Source organism: Haliotis asinina, chromosome 2 (assembly GCF_037392515.1).
Source record: "Haliotis asinina isolate JCU_RB_2024 chromosome 2, JCU_Hal_asi_v2, whole genome shotgun sequence".
NCBI classification, from domain to species: Eukaryota; Metazoa; Mollusca; class Gastropoda; order Lepetellida; family Haliotidae; genus Haliotis; species Haliotis asinina.
The window spans coordinates 53047015-53061460 of NC_090281.1; the positions used below are offsets into that span (position 1 = coordinate 53047015).

Below are 14446 nucleotides of genomic sequence, written 5' to 3' on the forward strand. Positions count from 1 at the left end.
TGAGTGACTTGAGTTATACACCACACAATATTCCAGCTACATGTCAGTGGTGGTATGTAAGTACATGTATTTAAATCTGGACCAGACAATTCAATGATCAATAGCATGAGCATCAATCTCCGCAACTGGGAACCGATGGAATGTACCAAGAAAGTCAGCAAGCCTGAACACCTGATCCGTCAGTTGTCTCTTAAGACAAACGTGGGTAGCTTGTACTCAGTCATAACCCACATGTTCATCAGTCTAAGAAGGCCTAGGCTCTCTATTATTCTTTCCACTGCAATAATACTTAAGTTTATTTAGACTGAATCTTGAGGGATATTTTGTTACAAGATCATTTGTGATTCCTAGTTGTCTAACGGTGTAGTCCTCATAAAATATTAAATCCATATTTATAAAGGATGTAATTTGTTGAGTGTAGTCCAGGCAAAAATGTGTGATGCATGTGTAGGATGGGAATCACAACATGGAAGTGGATGTCATGTTGTCACAATTGTGTACTGAAAAATGAATTAATTCATTTCCAATTAAAATTTACAGGAAACACATTTTTTTTTTCAAATGAGGACAGCTCTGTCATCACTTCTTCCAGAATGCATCTGTTGCATGTTACATCTGTGATAAAACTTTCTCAGTAAAGTACACATTCCACTTCTGTTGTAAGGTTGAGTGCCATCTGAGAATCACAAGTGAACTAGATACCAGGGGCCTGGTTTCATGAAACTCTCGTAAGCCTAAGATCTCGTAACTTTTCTCATAGCATCATACCTCCTGTACTGTAAAATAGGAAGTAGGAATGCTATGAGAAAAGTTACGAGACCTTAGGCTTACGAGAGTTTTGTGAAAGGGGCCCCTGAACAGTAATAAAAACTGTACTCTGCTGATAAAGTGTAATCCCAGATAGATCATATCTTACATCTGACCATATTCTAATGAACTGAGTATTCAGTATTTGCAACTACTGAAATAATGCACAAACCAACAGATGACAGATTCACTTTAATGCACAATGAAAACAAGATACATACATTATATTAGTTGCAAAATATACACATCTCACACGACATGTACTCAGAAAAACAAAGTCTTGAATCACTAATAACAAGGAAGTCACCATGGACATTAGAGTTAAATGCCCAGTATACTGAAACTCAATCTTATCCATATACAGTGCGTCACCATCTGATGATAAACAACTTAACACTCAGGTGATTTGCATTTGCAAATTTTAAATCCCATCTTCATGATCAACAATTAAGTGAATACAAAACAAAACCAAAAAATTAAATAAATTATGACACTTCAAGCATAAATATTTAGTCAAAAGAGTATCTGATCAATGACCATTATCAACAGTTGGGCTATTTCAACTAACCCATAGTAATGTCATTTGTATACAGCTGGTTAACTTCGAATCCCTTCCAAGGTTTAACATTGATACTCCACTTGGTGAACTAACCATGAGCTGACCAACCCTTGTTTCATCTCCTTAATGCCAATAACCAGACAGGGAAACAAGTAACATCATTTAAGGTGAGGCAGTAGATCTGTCAGATACTCTCCATCTATGCACAAGATCACACTCCACAAGCATCACCCTGATGGACACAGAACACACGATGGACACAGAACACACGATGTACACCTGTCTGAGACCCCTTTCGTGGTAAAGAGTAGGATTGCATGTTAATAACAGCATATCACAATACACTTTTCAAGAGATACGCATTGCAATATTTTTTTCTAAGAACTGGAATATTAGGTAAGAACATACAAAGTTTTTGTGATTATTTTTATGGTTTAAATTTAAAATCTACAGAGATTTTCACTCACAACATTTCATTTCAATGACAAAACGGCATACTATACTCTTAAAAAACGTAGGGGAACCTGAACTTTCAAATTGGATAGGAAGTGTAAAAGTTAACAAACGTTTCAAGGACAAACATCTTATGAACACACCACCATTTCCCTCTATTACCACCCCTAAACACAACAAATGATATGCGCGTGCACAATACAGTAGCCCCATACACGTGCATGGGGTACCATTCTTGATTTTGACGTTTTTTCAAGAAGCTCGAGAAATCACTTAGAACATTAATTTTGACTCATTTTACATCATACATTTGTTAGTGTTTGTTACTAGTCGTTTGTTCTAAAATGAAAATCATATACATGCAAATTACATGCCATACACCAATCATTTTTCAAAAGCGACTACATTCCAAATAACAATGGTTGTAAGGAAGTGCAAATGGTGATGCACTCTCAAAACATTCAATAATATATCAACATTGATTGATTCCGATAAATCTCCTAAATATTTTCAATCGTTAATAAAAAATGTTCCCCTGCTTTTTTTAAAGGGTATATTATACAATAAATTGTACCAAAACAGAAAATAGAACCTAATTTTGAGATTGCTGTAATCAGAACCACACCATATATGTTCACTGACTTATATATAGAAAACAACATTGACATGTACAATTAGTGCTGCTCACTGTAAAACAATTCCTGAATCAAAATATATTGCAATACAACAAAGCCTCAGTATTCAGGGTTAGAATAGGTACCTAGCAACCTGTGCTGGTCCTACTGCGTGGATTCAGGAGTAAAACTGACGCTGGGCTCCGTCGGAGTGGGATAGGCACTTGTTTTAGTAGCAGGGGGGTGACCGGTTTCGTTCTAAGTGAACTCATCAGACCATTCTGCATTGGCTGTGCAGCCCTTTATATACTCTGTGTGTGTGGCTGTTGTGTGATGTCACAGTGGGCAAGTGTTGATGATTGACGTTATGACATCAGCAACCATTATGTGTGTTTTGGCAGTGGTTCAACTGCCGGTGGGGTTCTGTCGGTGTCGCTGGCAAGGCTCCAAGTTATTTGGTAGTTCTGTGTTTTTGCCGGCAGAGTTATGGAAAGCGGGTGGCTTGACCTTATGATGCTCGGCAGGTGTATTTATATTGTTATAAAGACTGGCCGATATATACATCGAAAATTGTGCTTGGTATACCGGCCATGGCTCAGTGACTAGATCCTCTATGGTGAGCTGTGGATCCTCCCAGTTGGTGAAGGGTGGAACGGGTATGGGCCTGTAGTATATGGAGTCAAATGGCCCGTGTTGCCAGTGATGATTTGGCGTAAAGTGGGTTACTCTAGGTTCTACTACGGCATCTGGCTGTGTAGTGGTCGGGGCCCTTTCCAGTGGAGGAATTCCTCTGTTGTGAGTGGTTGTGACCATGGTTAGATCCACGAAGGTAATGGGGTTGTTCGACGTGTATTATTGGTGCTTTTGGCGGAAATGTTTCAGCCAATCGTCTTTGTGTTTGTAGACCTTGCTACAGATCAGGCATTCAAATCTGTTGTTGCCATGTTAAGACCTCAGATGCCTTGTGAGACTGTCTTTTCTAGAAAAAGTTCCTTCACACAGATGGCAGCTGAAGGTAGACATCGTTAGACTGCTTCCCATTGTTGCTGAAAACGTTAAGACTCGGTGGATGACGTCATGGAGTTGCGTCATAGAGGGACCGCGTCATAGTGACTGTGGGTGACTTTGTCTTCAACGGCCAACACTACCTACAGGTAGGAGGCACAGCTATGGGCACTAAACTAGCACCATCATATACCAATATATTCATGGGAGAATTAGAAACTAAACTCCTCTGACTATATGCCAACCAACCACACATCTACATGCGGTTTATTGACGATATTTTCCTAATATGGACACTAGGCCAGTCCAGCCTAGAAGCCTTCATAAAATACCTCAATGAAGGTCATCCCACCATAAAATTCACAGCTGAATTTTCAACCAACAAGGTAGCTTTTCTAGACACATGGGTAAGTCTAGAAAAGGAGAACAACAAGTTATGTTTCTCTCTATATTGCAAGCCAACCAACACACTCTTACCTGTTGTATACGTCATGTCACCCCAGACATGTCAAAACTAAGGGCCCATACAGTCAGTTCCTTAGACTAAAACGCATCTGCTCCTCTACTGAGGAGTATGAAAAACAGTCTCAACCTTATAAACTTCTACCTCAAACGAAGATATCCCATGAGACTGATACAACAGAATAAACACAAGGCTGATGGCAAGGACAGGAAGACCCTCCTGACAAACCCTACATGACCATCTAAGACCAAACAAAAAGCTATGGTCTTTGTTTGCGATTTCAACCCAATGAACATGGAGTTCAATGTCATTATCCAGAAGCAATGGCATCTGCTATCCGGATCAGAAATATGCCAAAAAAGTGTTAAATACTCTCCACATTACTGCCTACAACAGGAACAAAACCCTGAAGGATTATCTAGTATGCACCTCACTAGAATACCCCAGAAATATGCTAAAAAGTGTTAAATACTCTCCACATTACTGCCTACAACAGGAACAAAACCCTGAAGGATTATCTAGTATGCACCTCACTAGAATACCCCAAGAACACGCTACAAGTCAGTGGCTGGGTAGTCACATTCCTTGACGACCCATGTAACAAACAAAACTGCAAAATCTGCATCATAATCAATCATTCTGACACTTTTTACAGTACAGTATCTGGTGTCCAATACCGTAAACGACAGTATAAATGCACCAACAAAAATGTGGTCTACCTACTCACCTGCAAAAAATGCAAAAAACAATATGTAGTGGAAACCAAAAGGTGTTTCAAAACGAGACTGAATGAACACTATGCTGACATCACACACAACAGAGACAAACCTGTTGCACTTCAACTCGGAAAAACATTGCAAATCCGATCTCACTTACGAGATCATCGCACAACTCAGACAGGACCCTAAGCTTGTTAGCAAAAGAGGAGATCACTCAAACTTAGGTGGATATTTAGACTTCACACGTTCACCCTGCAAGGCCTCAATGACAATATAGTTGGCTAAGGTATCCCCCTAGTCTTATTTATCTTTGCGTGGATTCAGGGTTAGAATAGGTCCCCAGCAACCTGTGCTGGTCCTACTGCGTGGATTCAGGGTTAGGGTATGTCCACAGGAACCTGTGCTGGTCCTACAGCGTGGATTCAGGGTTAGGATATGTCCACAGGAACCTGTGCTGGTCCTACTGCGTGGATTCAGGGTTAGAATAGGTCCCCAGCAACCTGTGCTGGTCCTACTGCGTGGATTCAGGGTTAGGATATGTCCACAGGAACCTGTGCTGTTCATGAGATATTACCAAATAGATCAGATGTTGCTGTATCTTTGCATGTAAATGTCCTCCATATGTACATAAACGTAAACATGTCATCAACAAAATCTGATTACAGCACAGTGATGTGGTGAATTGTTTTTTTCCATTATCCATATAGCATTATCAGCATTTTTTACTGATATAGCAAAATGTGCTGACTGCTAACATTATAGAACAAAGGCTGTTTTCATACAAGGTTTAATACTTGATATTAGGCTCTTTTTTCAAGCTTAAACATCAAGTCTATGACAAATCATTTTCTGATAAACCTCTCTCTACCAGAAGAACTGACATCCACTTCATGGAACTTGGAAGGTCCTTGGAATCTCTGATCAACCATTACATTGGACACTACTTTCATGCTTAAATTTCAAATTCTGGTAAACAATTTTTATTGACTAGTTCTTTATGTAATGCCATTTCGAAGTTAATTACTCGTCATGTCACCATGCTTGACTAGAGAACCAGTTGCCATGAAAACTTTGTAATGCATAGCCTGGAAGTATAGGGTTTTAGTTACAACGACTCAGAACTGACTAGCCATTAAACCCATTATACCAAGCTTCAGGCAGGATAACAGTAAGTATCACCTTTAATTATGAGAGGTATGGGGCACTAGGCTATCAACAAACTGACCTTCCTCTTCCTGGGAGGGGCTGTTTTCCACTAGACCAAAGAGGATGTCTCAGATATAGCCTCAGCTTAATTTTCAATTACATCCTTAGCATTGCAGGTCATACACCTCAAAGAAACCCACAAGCATTGAACTACAAGACTGTAGAGCTTATTGCTGTCATTCGGAACTAGATACACATGACCAGAGCAATGTTTGGCATTCATGTACAGGTCAGTTTCTTTCTTCATCAAAGTCAGGTTCTTTCTTAATATGGTCAACAGGAATAAGTTGTTCCCCATGTGAATATACTGCAATTGCTTGACAGAATCTTTTCTGAAAGTCCATGTCTTTAGGTTTATCAGAGGACAGATTATTCTCAACACCATCAGGATTTTCTTCAACTTTTGCTGGCAGATCCGCTTGAAATTCACTTACAGAACTGGAACTCACATCCGCACTGAGCATATGGGGATTGTCCTCATCTTGATGGTCCTCTAGGCCATCCTCATTAGATACATCCTCTTCTTTGGCAGGCTTAACTTCATCAAATACTTCACTATCATCAGCATTATCTGACTCTTCTTTCAGTACTTGTTGGTTTCTAGCTTTCAACAGTTCCATCTGTGGAAAGATAGGGATAGATTTGTACCTTGGGGGTTTCACAAATAAGGGACGTGGGACTTCCCCTCCTTTTTTGTCCCTGTGTACCTTCATATGAGCGTGAAGATTGCCAGCTGTTGTACAGGCTTTGCCACAAAGGTGACATTTGTGAGGACGTTCTCCTGTGTGAGTACGAATATGTGTCTTCATTGTGCACAAGTCAGCAAAACCTCTAGCACAGTATTCACAAATATAGGGTTTTTCTCCAGTATGAATACGCATGTGTCGTTTGAAAGTAGTAGAACTAATAAAACTCCGACCGCACTGATCACACTGGTACTGATGTTTGTCTCCATGAGTCCTTAAATGGTACCTGAGATTGTGGAAGTCTTTGAAAGTTTTACCACACTCAGTGCAAACGAAGGGCCTCTCCTCATCAGCACATTTGAACCATGTCTGATCTTCGGTCGGGATGATCCGAGGTCGCCCTGTGCGTGGGAGGTCGTCAGTTGACCCTGTTGTTTTTAACCTACTGGCTAATCGGTGAATTGTACTCTGAGCTGTTTTCATTTTTTTGGAAACTTCAGTCTGAGAGTAACCCTTTTCAAGCATTTTCTTCACTTCCTCTCTCTGTTCTTTGGATAGTCGAGGCATTGCAAGTCTCTTTCAATATACCTGTAAACAAAAATAACTAAGGAATTACATTCTGAAGCATGCTAAATGAAATTCCAATGTTACTTCTGTTAACACTACTTATCATAGACATGTTCAGAATGTAAAGAAGTGGAGTGTGTATAGACTCACTTCGCAGCGACTGATCCTTGATCTACCCCACCCTTCATTTCACACTGACAAACATAAAGAGGAGTTTATGGATTATGGATGTGAAACGGTCAAGATCACCATTACAAAAAGAACATTAGTAGAAGATCAGTGCGGGAATGTCTTAATACAGTTTTCAAATATACATGAACCTATAAAACTTTCAAAATTTATATTTTTACCCCCAAATTACATGCACGTGGCACTCAGGTTTGAATTGGAGGAAAATACTTGTAGAATGTTTGTTTACACTGTACAATTTATCTTTTTAACTATTTAAACCAAATGTTATTCCAAGACTAAAACCAGCGTCGATTCAGAAACGTATAACACATATGGGCTCACAGTGACAGGGGGCATGTAAAGCTAAAAACTGCCATCAAGGTATATTCCGTCACGGAAAGACTTCCGCCCGTATCCCCACTTAAATTACATTCTTGTCAAATATAGCCACCGGAATATATATCCGTCATCTTATAAAGAACGACTTTAAACATGAAAGTTGAAATGTTGGGGTTTCGGGAGATAAGTCTTACCTTTGTAGCGTTTGTTGGTTGTTTGTGTCCTGGCCGATTTGTTCAAATACGTGGCCGTTTACAGGTCCCTAACTCTAAGCAGTGTTAATATCGGGATAGTAAAATGAATGAAGAAATGGTGCAAAGTATTAACGCTATAAAACATACGTGACTCAGTCGGTTCGTGCGGTCGATTCTGAAACGTCTGTGTTGTTTGAAAACCCCACTCTACTACCCAGAGTTCCGTGCAGACAGCCGAGAATGTTATGCTAAATCATTCAAGTGCTGCGACAGGCGTCGGGAAAACCCAGGAAGTTAACGACGCGCATACGGAGCCGGAAACCAGTTTGAGAACATGCACGCTCCCCCACGTGTTCAAGTCCAAATGCGATGACAACATTACACGCCATATTAGTAATAACACATTGGATTACCCCCAGGCAGGACTGGTAACCATAAATTCTTTACCCTATGTGCTAGGTTCGTGCAATTAAAAAACCCGGATGATCGGGGCACCAGTCATTAATTTGCATATCACTGCATCACTGCACTTTTCTGTTTGTAAACAAGCTGTGTCAAATGGAAGCTATCCAGTGTGCCATTAATGTTGTTCGTATTATTTTGCAGAATTGAAGTTAAGAGTACCCCCCAACTCCCCATTCCATGTAATATTTATAAATTGGTGTATACTAGAATTATTAACAAAACCTAAAACAACAATATGTAGTTGCTGTACTGCAGTACAATATCACTTGTTAAAGGGGCACTGATGCGGAGCGAATAATGTTTCTCGCCAACGGTCGAATTACGAAACCAAACCGCAAATTGGTCAGCGCCCGCTCCTTCGACCGTGACGGACAAAGGAACTGGGCTCCTGTCCATATTAGCAGAATTTCTTCACCTTAACAGTCAGGAGGCCTGATGCCCATCATATGCCATTTGTTCAAAAATATCCATGGTATTCCTTGTCTGATCGTAACCAAATATCCCAGCAGTGTAGTTCTTTTCGGATGCTTGGATGGTATAGTTACTGATCCAATTTGATCCTATTTCTGTGTTTTTAACCTCGATATTTAATCATGTTACATGAAAATATGATGTCTACAGGCACGTAGCAAGCCATTTGTTTCAGTACGGAAGATTGCAAAGCTTTATATATATAGGTAGTTTTGAGTGTTGGCTCAGCTGTGATAGCAAATATCATACGTAAATTTTGGTAGCTATGGTAGCTACAATGGTTTATTATTTATGATAATAAAAACACACAGTTGATTTATTTGAATTCGTAAACACAAAACGATGACTTTGCCTTTGGTAGAGAAATCTGAATATTTTCTTACGTAAAAAAAACCCTTATTTCACCTATTTACCCAAGTACACAGCAAATGCTTGTGTGTATTCCTTATGTAACGAAATTCCGTTGGTATCCTCAGAACAGTTTCGGCCCATAAGTGTTTTCAGGCTGCATGCGACACAGAGATTACATCCTCCTTGCTGTAACTCGCGTTTGATGGTGTAAACCTACACGTGTTATTTGTCATCATTCTCTGGATGGTCAGTTAATGAATTAATGTCTGGAGTAAATACTCAACATTACAAATTAAGGTCTGTAATGGCAAATGTATTGTATGTTATGTAATATGTGCATGTAAGTGATGCAAGAGGGTTTATCAGCTGAGTTACAAAAACAAACATCGATCAAAGGATTAACCGATAGCACACTGATTGATTAATTACTTTTATCTTCTAGCGGATTTGTCAAAAGGCAGTGTGTGTAGATGACTACACCCTGTCGTAAAGAGTGAGTGCAAAAACAACATCCTCCCTTCAAAGAATGAACCACCCTTGCGTTGATTAATTGATTGCTCATTATTGGTTAACTAAATTACTTAGAATAGTGGACATCATACAATTAGATGCCAGGTGTGCTATCTTGGGAGACCAATGAGAGGTTTATCTGGTTTTCACCAACGTAAGACGTGAAACGATGTGTTACTTTTTCGCAAATGAGACAGTTGTAAGACACGCGACACAGAGCAGGATTATGTACCAGCTGCAGATGAATGGAATACGATTTCTTTTACGTGGATATTGATGGATACATTCCTGAACAAGGTAGTAGCCTGACATTGTTGTTATACAATTAGTCTGCTTTACATTCATTATTTGCATTTTGTTTTAATTTATTTGTTGTAGCATTCAGCAGAATCTGTATGACAGAAAACACACACTAGATCGCGTATGTGTGTGAAATAGGATCCACATTGGCAATCTATACAATGTGTAAATGTTGCTGTTATGTTAGAAATTTATTATGAGTATAAGCAGATCGTGTGTTCTTTTATTAATTTTCAGAATCATACAAATATGCCAATAAACCAATTAGGGTTATGAGACAAAATATAGAGACGTACATTGGCTTCGTTACTTTTCCGTCCTAATAGTTTTTTTACCATTTCTACCATTGGCAGATGATTAACCTTCAAAGTGTTTCATTTGTTTTCATAATACATTTGTTATGAAGTAAAAATGACTTCACCTAAGTTGATCTGTCAATAATTAAACTATCAATTGCGCTTACGGAATGCGCAGCAGAGGTCACGAACCAGTCACGAATTCTGGGATATCATCCGGGTACGCATGGGAGAAAAACAATAACAAAAGTTTACACCAGTCCACGGAAATTGCTCCGCATCAGTGCCCCTTTAAATTCGCAATGGAAATAGTATTTTGGGATATTTTCTCAATGAAAGATAATCATGTGTGACTCGTAGTTAGTAAAATCTGTATAAGTTATGGAATTGATAGAGTGAAATCTATATAGAAACGTGGAACGTGTGCCACATATGTAGGTTAGGAATCACACCCTGAAAGTGGATGTCATGTTGTTATGAATAGATATTCTTTTCAAATTAACAACAAATATGTTTGATTCCATGTGTGCTCATTTGTTGGGGGATTCTAAAGGCAGGCCCAAACTTGACATGGAGCACAAATTATTTTCTGGATATTGTCCCAGTTCTGTGGACAATCACCACCTCCGGAATGCAAATGGTGTATGCATTTGTAGCATGTTAAATGTGTGATTACACCATCTCAGTAAAGTACAAATACTACTATTTTAGTTAAGTCCCATCGAGGAATACTGGACTAGATCGGATAATAGTAATATAATCTGTACTCTGCTGTGACAGTGTAAACCCAAATATAATATGTACACATCTGACCACTTTCTAAAAGAATTACATTGACTGAAAAATAATCCACAGCCATAGACTTGACAGATTCACTTTACTGCACAATGAAAACAATGCACATACATCATATCAGCTGCAAAATATACACATCTTACACAACATGTACACAAAAAAAACAAAGTCTTGATTCACAAATAACAAGGAAGTCAGCATGGACATTAGAGCCAAATGCCCAGTATACTGAAACTCAATCTTCTCCATATACAGTGTGTCACCATCTCATGATAAACAACTTAACACTCAGGTGATTTGCATTTGCAAATTTTAAATCCCATCTTCATGATCAACAATTAAGTGAATACAAAACAAAACCAAAAAATTAAATTGAAAATTAAATAAATCATGACACTTTAAGCATAAATATTTGGTCAAAAGAGTATCTGATCAATGACCATTATCAACAGTTGGGCTATTTCAACTAACCCATAGTAATGTCATTTGTATACAGCTGGTTAACTTCGATTCCCTTCCAAGGTTTAACATTGATACTCCACTTGGTGAACTAACCATGAGCTGACCAACCCTTGTTTCATCTCCTTCATGCCAATAACCAGACAGGGAAACAAGTAACATCAGTTAAGGTGAGACAGCAGATCTGTCAGATACTCTCCATCTATTCACAAGATGACACTTCACAAGCATCACCTCGATGGACACAGAACACACAATGTACACCCGTCTATGACCCTCCACTTACCCCTATAATTGGGACCCCCTCTCTGCTGGTACTACTTTGGGTACTGGCTTTTCAAATGATACATGTTGCAATATTGTTTCTGAGAAACAGTATACTGCGTCAAGAACAAAGTTTTTGTGATTGTCTGTATGCTTTAAACAGAAATAGGACTGACATCCACAATTAGTGCCACTCTGTCAAACATATAAGGTCCCAATATATCACAACACTGGTACCGGGTATTCAGGGTTAGAATATGTCCCCAGCAACCTGTTACTGGTCCTACTGTAGGGATTCAGGGTTAGAGTAGGTCCAAAGCAACCTGTGAGGTCCTGCTGTAGGGATTCAGGGTAAGAATAGGTCTCCAGCAACCTGTGCTGGTCCTACTGTGTGGATTCAGGGTTAGAATAGGTCCCCACCAACCTGGGCTGGTCCTACTGTGTGGATTCAGGGTTAGAATAGGTCCCCAGAAACCTCTGCTGGTCTTACTGTGGGGATTCAGGGTTAGAATAGGTCCCCAGCAACCTGTGCTGGTCCTACTGTTGGGATTCAGGGTAAGTGTATGTTCCCAGCAACCTGTGCTGGTCCTACTGTTGGGATTCAGGGATAGAACAGGTCACCAGAAACTTGTCCCGGTCCTACTGCCTGGATTCAGGGTCAGAGCTGGTCCCCAGGAAATTGAGCTGGTCCATCTGTGGAAGTTCAGGATTGAATAGGTCCTCAGCCACCTGTGCTTGTCCCACTGTTGGGATCCAGGATTAGAATATGTCCACAGCAACTTGTGCTTCCTTCTGTGAGGATTCAGGGACAGAATAGATTCCCAGAAACCTGTGCTGTTCAGAAGGGATGACCAAAAGAATCAGACGTTGCTGCTTCTTTGCACATAATTGTCCTAAAAAAATGTGTACAAATACCCACAGTACCGTTCACAGTTGTGTGGTTCAGTCAATTGTTTACAGACTAGCGAGCTTGAATATTGAATATTGCTGAAACCATGGCATGACCTTATTTGACTGGGAAGTCTGGTGGACACGAGACACTATCACTTTTGAAAAGCATCAGTTACACATTAAACTGGCCTTCATGAAGTTAAGTCAACTTGTATTTGTTGTTCACTCAATTTACAGACCTATGTGTGGTGATGATAAAGGTGGTGATACTACGTGACAGGATACATGAGAACTTTACATAGAGGGCAATAACCATCACACTAGATTGTAATTGTACTGACAGGGAGAAACAATTCTACAATATATTCACAAAGTGCTATATATTACCTCTGTCAATAATCATAACAACATAGTATCCTTCATATCTAAGAAAAATCCAATCTCCAATATCAATGTAATGATCATAACATGTCAAGTCATGATTTGGCACACAGTACATAGCACACAGTACATGATACATGTCATACAGGGGAACAGGGTGTCAGACATCATGGTTACTGATTAAAGATCACCCAGCACTGATGCCACATTTATTGGTAAGACTTCCTGAAAACCATGGTCCACTTCACATACCATGCTATTGATTGTGGTGGGGTAGACAAGTGGTTACAGCCAGGTGAGGGGCTTGAGGTACTCATTAGTGGCTTGAAGTGAGTTTAGTTGTACACCTCACTCTGCAATATTTCAGCTATATGGCAGTAGTGGCTTGTAACAACAGGGGGCCAGAGGAACGATGCTCCTGGAAACACTCGAAGGCATCATTCTGTGAACCCGAGACCAATTGATTTACTGTATACAGTTAATTATCTTACCTCACACATTAATGCCAATTTCTGATTGGCTGAGCATTCTTATATTATTTTCACATACGTGCTTATAAGCAAGTAACATTTGCTGTTATTACCAGCTGGGAATGCTGAACTCTGGGAATTTATTTGGTACTTTGTGTTAGTAATTCTCTTTCTCAAATAATTGAGTCACATATTATGTACAGAAATTACCAATGTTTTGCAAACGTAAATCAATGGAAGGGTGATCACTCCAAATATGTTTTTGTTGTTGTCTTGTAGATTCTGTGTCACCTGAAAATCTAGTATTGGCTAAGTGCCAAATTCTGGTACTCCTTATCATTATTCGATACCCATGCTTGAAACAGTTCAAAATTAACACTGAGATTTGAGGTGCTCAGTAAGATAAATACAATGTTCATTGGTCACTTGAGATGTACGCACTATTTTAGTTTATGTTGACTTTCGGGTTCAGGGAACATACACAAACATGCATGGTACAACATCCTATGTCCCCCTCATGACCCGTGAACAGCTTATGTCACACTTCACAATATTTTAGCTATATAATGGTGATCTGTAAATAATCAAGTCTGGACCAGACAACCCAGTCATTGAGCTCATGAGCATATATCTAAACAACTGGGATACAATGACATGCAGCAAGTGAGTCGGTGAGTCTGACCACCAGATTATGTAAACTGCCTCTTTTGGACAAGCACAAATTGCAGGGGACCAGTCCTGGATCTTTACTCTTCATATATGCATATAATCACAGATCATCAGGTGGGATTAGAATACACTTTTGCATGCAGGCAAGTTTTAAAAAAAACTCTTTAAATCTTTAAAGCTAGTATAAATGCTAAGTATATTTATAAAAATAAGAACTTTCAACTCATAACACACACCACTCTTACCGAATCACATGTATTCTATTCAGTGATATGGACATCCCTGTCAAAACATCAGATGGCTATACAAGTTCTTGAAAAGGCAAAAACTTTGGAAAATAT

At 39.4% G+C, this 14446-nt stretch overlaps 1 protein-coding gene across 1 annotated transcript in view; it reads right to left on the reverse strand.

Annotated features, from left to right (window-relative positions):
- Nucleotides 1–14446, reverse strand: part of LOC137271877 (zinc finger protein 709-like) — a 32272-nt gene that overhangs the window by 13859 nt on the left and 3967 nt on the right. The window contains exon 3 of the mRNA XM_067804267.1: nucleotides 6061–7088. Coding sequence (XP_067660368.1) covers nucleotides 6061–7088 — 1028 coding nt within the window. The remainder of the gene's footprint in view (nucleotides 1–6060; nucleotides 7089–14446) is intronic.